This window comes from Saimiri boliviensis, chromosome 5, assembly GCF_048565385.1.
Source record: "Saimiri boliviensis isolate mSaiBol1 chromosome 5, mSaiBol1.pri, whole genome shotgun sequence".
NCBI lineage: Eukaryota > Metazoa > Chordata > Mammalia > Primates > Cebidae > Saimiri > Saimiri boliviensis.
In genome coordinates, this window is record NC_133453.1 from 27730795 (window position 1) to 27744269 (window position 13475).

A 13475-nucleotide genomic window follows, 5' to 3' on the forward strand; every position below is an offset into this window, starting at 1 on the left:
TCACTGTAGAAGGAGACAGTCCCTCTCAGGAAAAATACAGCATAGTTGAAGTGTTTGTTACTGGCCCCATGATTCCTCAAACTAATACAGAAAATAGGCACATATTTGGATTCTAAATTAATATTTTCTTAAGTTCTTTTAGTATCCAGCCAAGACAAAAGGCACCTTTATTAATTTTTTCCAAGATTCTCTTGTATAATTGCACAATATAGCCCTGTGGTTAGGATACTGATCTTTAAGATCAGTATGTCCCAGGCTGACTTTGCCATTTACTGGCTATGACTTGCTGACACTCACTGAGGAGATTTCCTAATCTCCCTATCCCCTTTCCTCATCCATAAAATAGAAATACAGCTGTGACTACCTGCTACCTGCTACAGTTGTTGAGAGAAGTAAACGAAATAATGCATGATAATATATACTGTATCAATAAAAATAATACAAAGTAAATTTGTGAGTGATAAGCCTAAGGTTTCACCTTCTTAATATTTTTAAATCCCTCATATTTAATAAACACAGTATTAATTTTATTTTTAAAATTTAAATACTCACCTACAAGACTGCTTTCTTAATATCATAGTACATATATCTGTGCAGATGTATTTGCAGCAGTCAAATTTATCATAATGTAACATAGCAAAAATTATCTTTTGCTAACTTTTATGTTATGTAGAAGAGTCACTATATTCCTATGTTTAACTTAATAATGATTGGGGAAACAATATTCTTCTGGCATATATAACTAGAAGCCAAGTCCTCATTAATTGAAGAAACAGCAATAATATTAAATGACAAAGGAACAAGTATTTGTGTAGTGTTCACTGGGTGTCATTAATGTACAACCAACACCACATATGCTTCCCGTACGTTCTGGGCAACATAAGGGCTATATCAAGTGTAATTTTAATTCTAGGTTCTGGTTTTAAACACTTAATCATCCCCAGAAAGTTGTAACTGCGCTGCTCACATTTAAGTGATTAAATGTTATGCCAAATTTTATTGTGTAAAAGGTGCAATATTTCTTTCTTGCAAATTAACAAAATATATCCTTAATTTACCATTTCTTCCATTATTACAATAAAGTTAAATTTGTAATTAAATGTTATAAATAATTGCACTATTACTTTTGATGGTATTTTCATTACCACCCTACCTTTAGTGAAATGGTGGAAATAGGCCAAACTGGAGAGAACCAAGTGTTTAATAGGAAGTAAAAAGGTGAAGAAAGAAAAAAAATTTAAACTCTGTTTTCAAAACATCAGGTGGAAAGGAAAAAAGGGTTTTAAAGAAAAAGTGGTAGTAAGAGGCAAAAAAGAGTACAAATGTATCTTTAGGGTGAGTAGTTCTGACAATGTTAATAGACAGGGGAGCAATCCAACGTAAGAAGACAGATGGATATGACATATGCTACGGTAAAAGTACCAGAATTTGATTACCGTATTTTCTCCATTTGAATTTCTTCTTTGATTTTTCCCCCTGAGAAATTACCATTGTCCACAGACAATTCTAAAACAGACATAAAGATAGTACTGAAGTATTGACTAAACCTGCAATGGAAACTTTTTAGTGATTTATAGAACAAATTTCAACTATATTCTGGCAACTCTTTTCTGTAAAGGGTCAGAAAATAACTATTTTAGAATTTGCAAAACTGTCTTTATAGGCCATATCATCCCTGTTATGACTGATTAACTTTGCTTTTATAGAGTGAAAGCAGCCATATACAATACCTAAATAAACATCACATCTGTGGTCCAGTAAGATTTTATTTAAATAAAACAGGAGGCAGGCCACATTTGGCCCAAGGGACTTAGTTTTCTAATCCTGCTAAGGGCTCTATTGCATTTTCTGCTTAAGGAGTGTAAGAACCTAAGTCAAATTTTACCACCCAGTGTTTTGTTTGTTTGCTTATTTTAGCAAACTAACAAAGGAAAATCCATGTTTGGCCATGTTTTGAAAGACTAAGTGAAATCATAGCAATGATATATTCTAAGCGTTTTTTTCCTGTGGTAAAAATGATAAAAATAATGTATTTAATATTGCTATAATTTTACTCTGTAGAATAGGTAGTTTCCTAATCAAGATAAAAAATGTTACATATGAAATAAGGTATTCAATACAAAATAATCCCATTGCAAACTGGCAGCTAGGGATAAGAATAAAATTACTTGAACCACAATATTCTAAACTCATAAACAGATACTTTATACAAATTTTATCATATGACTAGTATCCTTTGTTTGGGAGGATTTTAAATCCTAATACTAATCTTAGTTTTCTTAAATTTCATTTCATCAATTGAGATTGCTAAATCTAAAAGAAAAATGTAAAATAATTACCAAATTGTTAAGAGTATACTTGGATCCAGATTACTCTAAGAAAATCATTTTACACTTTGGACTGGTCTAATATGTAAGCATCACAAGGCCTAACCACATTGTTGGAAGACAGAAAGTTAAGTGAATCATATTAATCCTAGCACTGTAAATTAATCATCTACCTACTTTTACAAAGAATATATTTTCTAGTACATTCATAACTATTATATTTCTTAGGAATACTTTTATTAAAAAATTATAAATCATTCACACAATTGCCAAATTTAAAAGAAGCAATATTATTTTTCTACCACTGAACTTACCGTTTTTCTTAGACTACATTAATGAAAAATAATTATCCTCATAAAATTTATTAACATTAGATGTGCAGTTTAAAATAAACTGATTGATCTTATGTGCATGTTCTCAGAAGATGAGAACCCCAAAAAACAATAAATAAATAAATAATTATACCATAGCTGGATGGTAAAATTGCAAATTATCCATATATTATAAATTTATTTAAAATTAAGATTTAGTTCTAATTATAAACATCTTTGGATATCATATTAATCCCCCTTTCTAGAATATGCAAAAGCTATTAAAGTTCAAATATATTTTCATACCTAATCATTGAACAAAGTTATTTAAACAATGTCAGGAAACTGAAAATATGCCTTGTGAAATTATTATTATAACAAAGGAATAAAGGTACACCTGCTGATTTATATAACTAGTTATTAAAATTTTCAATTATAACAAGAAAATCTTGTGTCTAAGTGATATTCAAAATACAATTACACTTACTTCTAAATGAAGAATATTTATAGAGAAATAATCAGCTATGTAAGTAGAAAAAGGCAAGCCATTATACTATAAATAAAACAAGCAAGTAAAGCAGTACTGTTAGTATAATATCCAAATATAGGAAATAATACTCTCAATAATTATTCAAAAATATTAGCAAACATTTTCATATCTTTGTGTTTTATAACTCTAGGAGATATTCAATTTTCTTGATTTTTTGAAAATTACTTAAATTCAAATATTTGGGAAAGATATTTAATAAAAATTTCTTTGCAATTGCTATTCTAATTGTGTGAGTGTGAGCACGTGTGTGTGTGTGTGTGTGTGTGTGTGTGTGTGTGTGGTGGTGGTTTCAGGACTGGAGATGAAAAAGTTTCTAGTCATTTTCATAAGCTGAGTCATTTCAAAGTCTCCTAAGACAGTTAAAAGCATACATGTTAAATGTTAGAATTTCTAGAGAACTATTTATCCATATAATTGTTTACCATTCAGACTGAAAGCAATCAAGAGTTCTGGTCATTCCCATGTTCATCAGGAAATTGCAGAGAAAGTCTTCTATTACTTCTGGTACCACATGCTTCGAAGGAAGAACTGTTTTCCGTTCCTGAAATTTAAATGTGTATTTATTTATTTTGAAAACATCAAAGCATTAATTAATGGCATAGATAAGCCTCTGACTCATTCATTCATCCCTTCATTTTTTTCTCAACATTTGTTGACTATTAAATGCCAGGATCCATTAATATTTTTATTACTGGGGATAAAGCAGACGAAAGCAAACAAATCTCTGGATGGAGACAGACAAGAATAACTAAATAAAAAGTGCCTGGGGTGGGGAGAAAGTAGGGGATTAAAGACAGAAACAGGTGTTGGACAAGTATTTATGTGAACCTGGGTTGCTACGTATTTAGGATGGTGAAGATATCATTGATAAAAATGTCGTCTGAGTATAAATCTAGACAAAGAGGTAGAGTGTCTTATGTTCCAGATTCTAGCTGCATCAGCAAGTGCAAAGGCCCTGAAACAAGAGTGTGACTGGATTTTCAAAAGGATAATAAGAAGGTAGGTTTGCCCTTTCAATAGCACAGAGAACATTAACCAAAAAAAAGGAAAAGGAATGCATGGACATTTTAATGCTTTTAATTATCACTTAAAAAGAAATACAATAATTTTAGTACCATGACTTTTTGCAACACTATGGAACAAATATTTAGTGACAAAAGGAGCTTACACTGCTATTCCATATGGAAATAAATAAGTCTATCAACTGGATCAGGGGTCAATTAACAGTTCTTATAAATAAAGTTTGTTAGAGCACAGCATGTCCATTTGTTTACATATTATATATGGATGCTTTTACACTACATGAGACAGTTAACTATGCATCACAAAGTCCTTATGGCCCTCAAAACCTAAAGTACAAATTGAGTAATCCCTAATCCAAAAATCCAAAATCTGAAATGCTCTAGTAGCCAAAACTTTTGAAGCACCAACATGATATCACAGGTAAAAAATTCCACATCTAAATACTTAACACAAATTTTGTTTCATATACAAAATTATTTAAAATATTGCATAAAATAACCTTCAGGCTATGAGTACGAGGTATATACGAAACATAAATGAATTTCATGTTTGTAACTGGGTCCCAGCTCCAAGATATCTTAGTGTATATGTGACACTAAATAATCCAAACCTAAAGCTTTTGGAACTTTATACTTGTTAAAGCTTGAGAGGAATAGGAATATGTGGCCTGAGCCATGCAGCATGCAGCTGTAACTTCTGCTTCTTCAATTACAGATTAAATATGTTCTTCATGATTGCCCTATAAATGATTAGGAAAGATGGAATACCACCAGAGATAAGACTCCTTTAGAACAATGCCCTTCCTTGCAGAATGTTAAAGCAATCTTCCTTGGAATGCACCAAGCTGTAAATCAATCAAATCATTACAAACTATGTAATGACCTTGTATGGAAAATGCTATAACCCTGTTAACTTCTGTTTCTGCCTATATAAAACTTAACCTCCCCACTTTGAAATGCTCACTCATTCTTTTGGAGACTCTGTTTCCCAGGTGGGTATCATCACTTGAATAACACTAAATAATATTTTCCAAATGTCATTATCATTGATATGTATTTGCAATATTCCAACATCTGAAAAAAAAATCCAAAATAGGAAACACTCTAGTCCCAAGCATTCTGGATAAAAGAAACTCAAATTGTATATACTATTTTGACAGAACATCTTAGCAGGTCTAAAGTTGGAAAAATGAAGATATTTCAGCAAGTAATAAATGAAATTGGGATAGCCATAAAAACTATCATATCATGCAAGTCAGTGTACAAAATAAATCAAATAATGGGTAGTTTCTCAAAAATAGCAAGGAATAGGGAACACTAGTTCTATTTTATGAAATGAAATGTAGCTCAGTAAAAATAAAATTAAAAAAATAAAAGAATCGCTGTCTCGAGTGCTTTCATTTTCTTCACATTGGCAAGAAGTCACTAATTTGTTTGATGACATTCAAATAAGCAGATTTATTCTTACCTACAGAAATTCAGCAGCAGATTTTCCTTTCGCCTTCTCTTTCCCAAGCTGGTAATGGTTATATAACAAATTACACAGAATGCACAGAATGTTTACATAGAAATCCAGAGGAAATAGGATCTTTGCCTTTTCAAACAATTCTTTCCAAAAGTGCTATACATAATTCAACACTGATGTTTATTAGTAATAGCTGCTATGACATTGACAATAGTAGTGAGTTGAGGCAAATTTCGGCAAACTTTGAAAATACAGTCAGAGAAAGAAAAAGGGTAAAACACAATGAAACTTGTGTATGAGATCTTAAAAAATAGCCTCAAAAGGGAAATCTAAGGGTTACTGGCCTTAAAGAGGAGCTAGAGGCAGGGAGGGAGTAAGAGAGAGAGAGGTAAACAGGAGGCAAACAGTAGGTAGAGAAAGATATAGGTGTAGAAAGTTTATTTAAAGGGATAACATCAGAGAATATACCAAACCTAGCAAAAGATATCAGTATTCAAGGGCAAGAATATTATAGAACACCAAGCACATTTAACCCAAAGAAGACTACCTCAAAGCACATAATAATCAAATTCCAAAAAGTCACAAACAAAGAAAGGATTCTAAAAGTAGCAAGAGAAAAGAAACAACATCTATATCTCCAATACATCTGGCAGCAGACTTTTCAGTGGAAACCTTACAGGCTAGGAGACAATGGCATGGCATGTTTAAAGTTATAAATGGAAAAACTTGTATCTTAAAATAGTCTAACCAGTGAAAGTATCCTTCAAACCTCAAATATCCATGAAGGAAAAATAAAGATTCTCCCAGACAAACAAAAGCCAAGGGTTCCAACAACACCAGACCTGTCCTACAAGAAATACTAAAGGGAGTTCTTCAGTCTGCAAGAAAAGAATGTTAATGAGCAAGAAGAAAGCATCTGAAGGTACAAAACTCACTGGCAATAGTAAGTATACAAACACATAACATTGTAACACAGTAATGGTGGTATGTAGACTACTCGTACTTTGATAGAACAACTAAAAAAGATGAACTGATCAAAATTAGTAAGTACAACAACTTCAAAATATAGACAGCACAGTAAGATATAAATTGAAACAAAACCTTTAAAGGTAGAAGGAGTAAGTTAAAGTGGAGAGTTTTCAATAGTTTTCTCTTTGCTTTTTTTATTTGTTTATGCAATCAATGTTAAGTTGTTATCAGCTTAAAAATCATGAGTTATCAAATAGTATTTGCAAGCCTCATGGGAATCTCAAATCAAAAAACATATAACAGATACACAAAACATAAAGAGCAAGAAATTAAATCATACCACCAATCATCCTCACTAAATGGAAGACAGGAATTAAGAAGAAAGAGAAGACTACAAAACAACCAGAAAACAAATAACAACATGGCAGGTGCTTTCACCTTAGTTACCAGTAATAACACTGAATATAAATGGACTAAAACCACCTCCAGTAAAAAGATATAGAGTGACTACATGGATGAAAAATTAAAACTCAATGACCTGTTTCCTACAAGAAACACACTATACCTCTAAAAACATACATCAACTGAAAATAAAGGAATGGAAAAGACATTCCATGCAAATGAAAAGGAGTAGCTATACTTATATTAGCTAAAAGAGATTTCAGACAAAAACTGTAAAAAGAGACAAGAATGTCATTATATAATGATAAAGGGGTCAATTCAGCAAGAAATTACAAAAGTTGTACCCAGCAGTGAAGCACCCAGATATAAAAAGCAAATACTATTAGAGCTAAAGATAAAGATAGACATCAATACAACAATATCTGGAAACTTGAAGACCCCACTTTTGGCACTGGACATATCATAAAGACAGAAAATCATCAGATTCATCAGACTTAACATCTGCACTATAGACCAAATGAACCAAATAGCTATATCACAGAACATTTCTTCTAGTGGCAGCAGAATGCACATTCTTCTACCTATCACATGTATCACTCTCAAGAATAGACTATCTCTGTCCTTGAGATATATATGGCCTGGCATATTGGGCCAAAAAACAAATCTTAAAAAATAAAACCCTGAAATTATGTCAAGTATTTTTTTTTTTTTTTTTTTGAGACGGAGTTTCGCTCTTGTTACCCAGGCTGGAGTGCAATGGTGCGATCTCGGCTCACCGCAACCTCCACCTCCTGGGTTCAGGCAATTCTCCTGCCTCAGCCTCCTGAGAAGCTGGGATTACAGGCACACGCCACCATGCCCAGCTAATTTTTTGTATTTTTAGTAGAGACGGGGTTTCACCATGTTGACCAGGATGGTCTCGATCTCTCGACCTCGTGATCCTCCCAAAGTGCTGGGATTACAGGCTTGAGCCACCGCGTCCAGCTATGTCAAGTATTTATTCAGACTACAATAAAATAAAGTTAAAAACCAGTAACAGAAGGAGTTTTGGAAACTATACAAATGAATGGAAATTAAACAATATGCTGATGAATAAGAAAAGCAAAGAGGAAATTTAAAAATTTCTTGAAACAAATGATGAAAACACAACATACTAAAACCTATGAAATATAGTGAAAGCAGTACTAACAAGGAATTTTTTAGGTATAAGTGCCTGCATCAATAATAAAGAGAATTTTTAAATAAATTACCTAATGATTCATTTTAAAGAACTAGCAAATCAAGAGCAAACCAAACCTAATAAGTAGAAGAAAAATAATAAACATCAGAGCAGAAATAAATGAAATTAAAATGAACAAAATAATACAAAAGATCAATAAAACAAAAACTTGGTTTTTCTAAAAGATTTAAAAAATTGACAAAACATTAGCCAGAAAAAAGAAATTTGAAAAGAGTAGACTCAAATAAATATAATTAAGAGAAAAAAGGGGACATCACAATCAATACCAAAGAAATTTAAAAGGATTGTTAGAGGCTACAATGAGCAACTACATGGTAGTAAATAGGAAAGCCTAGAATAAATGGATAAATTCCTGGACACACACAACCTACCAAGACTGTAACATGAAGAAATCCAAAAGCCAAACAGACCAATAACAAGTAACGAGCTTGAGCCCATCATAAAAGGCTCCCAGGAAAGGAAAGCCCAAGACACAATGGCTTCACTGCTGGAATGTACCAAACATTTAAAAGAGAACTAATTCTCATCCTACTCAAACTATTCTAAAAAATGGAAGAAAAAAGAATACTTCAAAACTCATTCTATGAGGCCAGTATTATCCTGATATCAAGGCCAGACAAAGACATATGAAAACAAGAAAACTACAGGCCAATACTCCTGGTGAACATAGATGCAAAAATCTTCAACACCATATTAGCCAATTTAATTCAACAATACATTTAAAAGGTCATTCATCATGACCAAGTGGGATTCATCCTTGGAAAGCAAGGATCATTCAATTTATGCAAATCTATCAATGTGAGACATCATAGCGAAAGAATAAAGATCAAAAATCATATTATCCTTTCCATTGATGATGAAAAAAGCATTTGATAGAATTCAACATCCCTTCATGATAGAAACCCTCAAAAAATATGGGCATAGAAGAAACATACCTCAATGCAATAAAAGCCATATATGACAGACCCATACATACTATCTTACTGAATGGGGAAAACCTGAAAGCCTTTCCTCCAAGATCTGAAACATAACAAGGATGCCCATTGTCACCACCATTTTTCAACATATTACTGGAAGTCCTAGGTAGTGCAATCTGACAAGAGAAGGAAATAAAGGGCATCCAAATCAGAAAGGAAGAAGTCAAATTATCCTTGTTTGTAGATGCTATAATCTTATACTTGAAAAAACCTAAAGTATTCACCAAAAAACTATTAGGACTAATAAATTCAGTAAAGCTACTGACTATGAAATCAACATACAAAAATTAGTAGTATTGACATATGCCAACAGTTAACAATCTGATAAACCAATCAAGAAAGCAATCACATTTACAAATAGCTACAAATAAAATACCTAAGAATTTAACCAATGAAGTGAGATATCTCTACAGTGAGAGCTATAAAATACCAATGAGAGAAATGAAAAAAAAGAAACAACACAATGAAAAGGTATTTCATGTTCATCAATTAGAAGGATCAATATTATTAAAATGTCAATACTATCCAAAGCAATTTATAAATTCAGTGGACTATCCATCAAAATACCAATGAGATTTTTCATGAAAACAGAAAAATAATCCTAAAATTTATGTTGAACCAAAAAAGATCCACATTAGCCAAACAAGAAAAAGCCTGAACAAGAAAAAGCCAGATGAATCAAATTACATGACTTCGAATTACACTACAGAGCTACAGTAAACAAAACAATATGGTACTGTTAAAAAAAACAGATATATAGACCAACAGAACAGAATACAGAACACAGAAAAAAAATCCACACATATGCAGTAAACTCATTTTTGACAAATGTGTCAAGAACATACATCAGGGGAAAAGACAGTGTCTTCAATAAATGGTGCTGGGAAAACTGGCTATCCATATCCAGAAGAATCAAATTAGACCCCTATCCCTTGACATATACAAAATCAAATCAAAATAAACTAAAGACTTAAATGTAAATCTTCAAACCAAGGACCTTCTAAGAGAAAACTCCCAAAAGAAACTCTCCCAGGACATTGGTCTACAGAAAAATTTCTTGACTAATACTACACAAAAACTAGGCATCCAAAACAACAGACACATGGGGTCACATCAAGTTAAAAAGTTTTGCACAACAAAGGACACAATCAACAATGTGAAGGGACTACCCACAGAATGGGAGAAATATGTGCAAACTATCCAACCAACAAGGGATTAATAATCAGAATATATAAGGAGCTCAAACAACTGTAAAGAAAAAAAAACCCTAATTTTAAAACTGGCAAAAGATCAGAATAGACATTTCTCAAAAGAAGACATACGAATGGCAAACAGTTATATGAAAAGGTGCTCAACATAATTGATCATTAGCGAAATGCCAATCAAAACTGCAGTGAGCTATCATCTCACCCCAATTAAAATGGCTTTTATCTAAAAGATAGCCAATAATGAACGCTGGCAAGGATGTGGAGAAAAAATAATCCTTGTACACTGTTAGTGGAAATGTAAATTAGTACAACCACTATAGAGAGCAACTTGGACATTCCTCAAACAAAATAAAAATCGAGCTATTTAATGTGATTCAGCAATCTTACTGCCAGGAATATACTCAAAAAAAAGGAAATAAGTATATCAAAAAATCTCTGCACTTTTGTGTTTATCTCGGCACTATTCACAACAGCCAAGATCTGGAGGCAACCTAAGTACCCATCAACAGGGGAGTGCCCATCAACAAGAAAGGAAATGTGGTATGTATATGTAATGGAGTAGCATTCAGACATCAAAAAGAATGAGATCCTGTCATTTCCAACATGGATGGTCCTGGACATCATTATGTAAGTGAAATAAGTCAGGTACAGAAAGACAAACTTCATACATTCTCACCTATTTGTGGGAGCTAGAAAGTAAAACAATTGAACTGATGGAGACAGAGAGTAGAACAATAGTTACCAGAGGCTGGGGAGGTGAGAGGGAACAGTTAATAGGTACAAAAATATAGTTAGAATGAATAGGATCTAGTATGTGACAGCACAACCAAGTGACTATATTCAAGTATAATTTATAGTATATTTTTAAATTAATAAGAGAGTATAACTGGATTGTTTGTAACATAAAGATAACTGCTTGAGGTGATAGAACCCCATTTGCCCTGATGTGATTATTGTACATTGTATGCCTGTATCAAAATATCACATGTGCCCTATAAAATATATATACCTACTATGTACCCTCAAAAATTAAAAATTAAATAAAAATGGACTACTCTAAGATTATTAAAAAGGTATTACATAAGAAGTGCAGGATGCTATATCAAATGTCATGGGAGATACCAAAGTAGCAGAGTACAAGATGCCTGCTTTCAAGTCTTTGCAGTGTGCTGGTTACTAGCACAGGAGATTATATGTCATTGTAAGGTGAGGGCAAAATATAGTTGGAAGTGAACATTCATTACACAATAATAAATGCTACCTTGGTGTTTTTGGTCAATAAATTTGAAAATGGTATTTTAGGTTAAGATAGGTTAATTGTTGGAAGGAACTGAGAAAACAGGAAAAGGAAGACAGAGAGACTGCAGGAGGGTGTATCTATTCTCATATCTGAAGATACTTATGGGCTGCTTACAGGATGTTTGTTGTATGTACGGTTGCAACACATCAGCAGACTCCTGCCCCTTCAAATAAATGTTTACATTCTATGTCTTCCTGAATGTGTATCATGTACACACCTTGAAGCACTGACACAGAAAAGAAACACAACTACCTTAAACTGCTATGGTTCTTATTTATACTGTAAATTAAAATGTATAAGCTTGTTAATATACTTATACCTCAATTTATAGTTTTTCTGCATTTATACAAAACACACACACAGACACCCCTTCCAAGCTCTAATGTGATCATGAGTATCTCTTTTATCTTCATGTATGATATTTATTCAACATATAATTGGTGAACATCTTCCATGTACCAGGTACCATGAAAGGTCTGATAATTAAATATGAAAAAGACACAGTTCTGTCTTAAGAAACTGAAAGGCTTATTTAAAAAAACAAAACATTACAAGACAGAAGCTTTTTGTTATAAATTTAGATTGCAAAACTCTATTCATGTATCCACAGATATCATACATGTAACCGTTATGTACACTTATGAAATGTAAGTTGCACTTTTATCTCTATTATACATTACATACTGTGGGAGACATTCCCATGTGAGACCCCCAAAAGGCGTGGGTCTCACTATACCGTGAGTTTGATCCCAAACACAGTTTCCTACTGGAGGCAGTCAAGCTATCAGGAAGAAGGAACTGAAAGATGGATGATCAGTTTTTAATATCAACCACGATATCGTTTGGGCCTAAAGTATGCAGTGCTGCTAGACCGAGTGACTTCCTACCAGCAACCAGTTTCTGCTTTTAACTTTTAATAGCTTTAACCTTTTCTTTACTTGCATGACTGCCTTGTACCCTAGATAATGATTTAACTGTGGGGATATTTGCAAAGCAAATGCCACTATACGGATGGCTTTGATCCCTGACTCAGAGACTCCTGAATAGGGGGAGTTGAGATAAGTTGAGTCAGGAGCAGACAAAGGAGAATCTGGTTAAAAGATATTCTGGGCCGGGCGCGGTGGCTCAAGCCTGTAATCCCAGCACTTTGGGAGGCCGAGGCGGGTGGATCACGAGGTCAAGAGATCGAGACCATCCTGGTCAACATGGTGAAACCCCGTCTCTACTAAAAATACAAAAAAGTAGCTGGGCATGGTGGTGTGTGCCTGTAATCCCAGCTACTCAGGAGGCTGAGGCAGGAGAATTGCCTGAACCCAGGAGGCGGAGGTTGCGGTGAGCCGAGATCACGCCATTGCACTCCAGCCTGGGGAACAAGAGCGAAACTCCGTCTCAAAAAAAAAAACAAAAAACAAAAACAAAAGATATTCTGATGAGCAAAACCAGAAAACCTTTTCGCATATGAGTCCTAAAACAAGATCAAACCAGAAATACCTGCAGCCATGAGGAATAATGTCTGGATGTAAATAAGCTTTGTGATCACAGGAAATGCTATTACTTTTTACAACTACTGATTGTGTATCTGACTTCTCTATTGCATAGGCCATGTAAGGTATAGATTTGCATTTCCTCTTGCAATTACGTAAACCAGAGCAAAGAAAGTGTATTTACTCCTGGCCTTTGAAAAATGAAACTTGCTGCTGTTTA

At 33.4% G+C, this 13475-nt stretch overlaps 1 protein-coding gene across 1 annotated transcript in view; it reads right to left on the bottom strand.

Annotated features, from left to right (window-relative positions):
* Window positions 1-13475, bottom strand: part of LOC141584546 (sperm-associated antigen 16 protein-like) — a 42077-nt gene that overhangs the window by 11770 nt on the left and 16832 nt on the right. The window contains exon 4 of the mRNA XM_074399067.1: window positions 3611-3729. Coding sequence (XP_074255168.1) covers window positions 3611-3729 — 119 coding nt within the window. The remainder of the gene's footprint in view (window positions 1-3610; window positions 3730-13475) is intronic.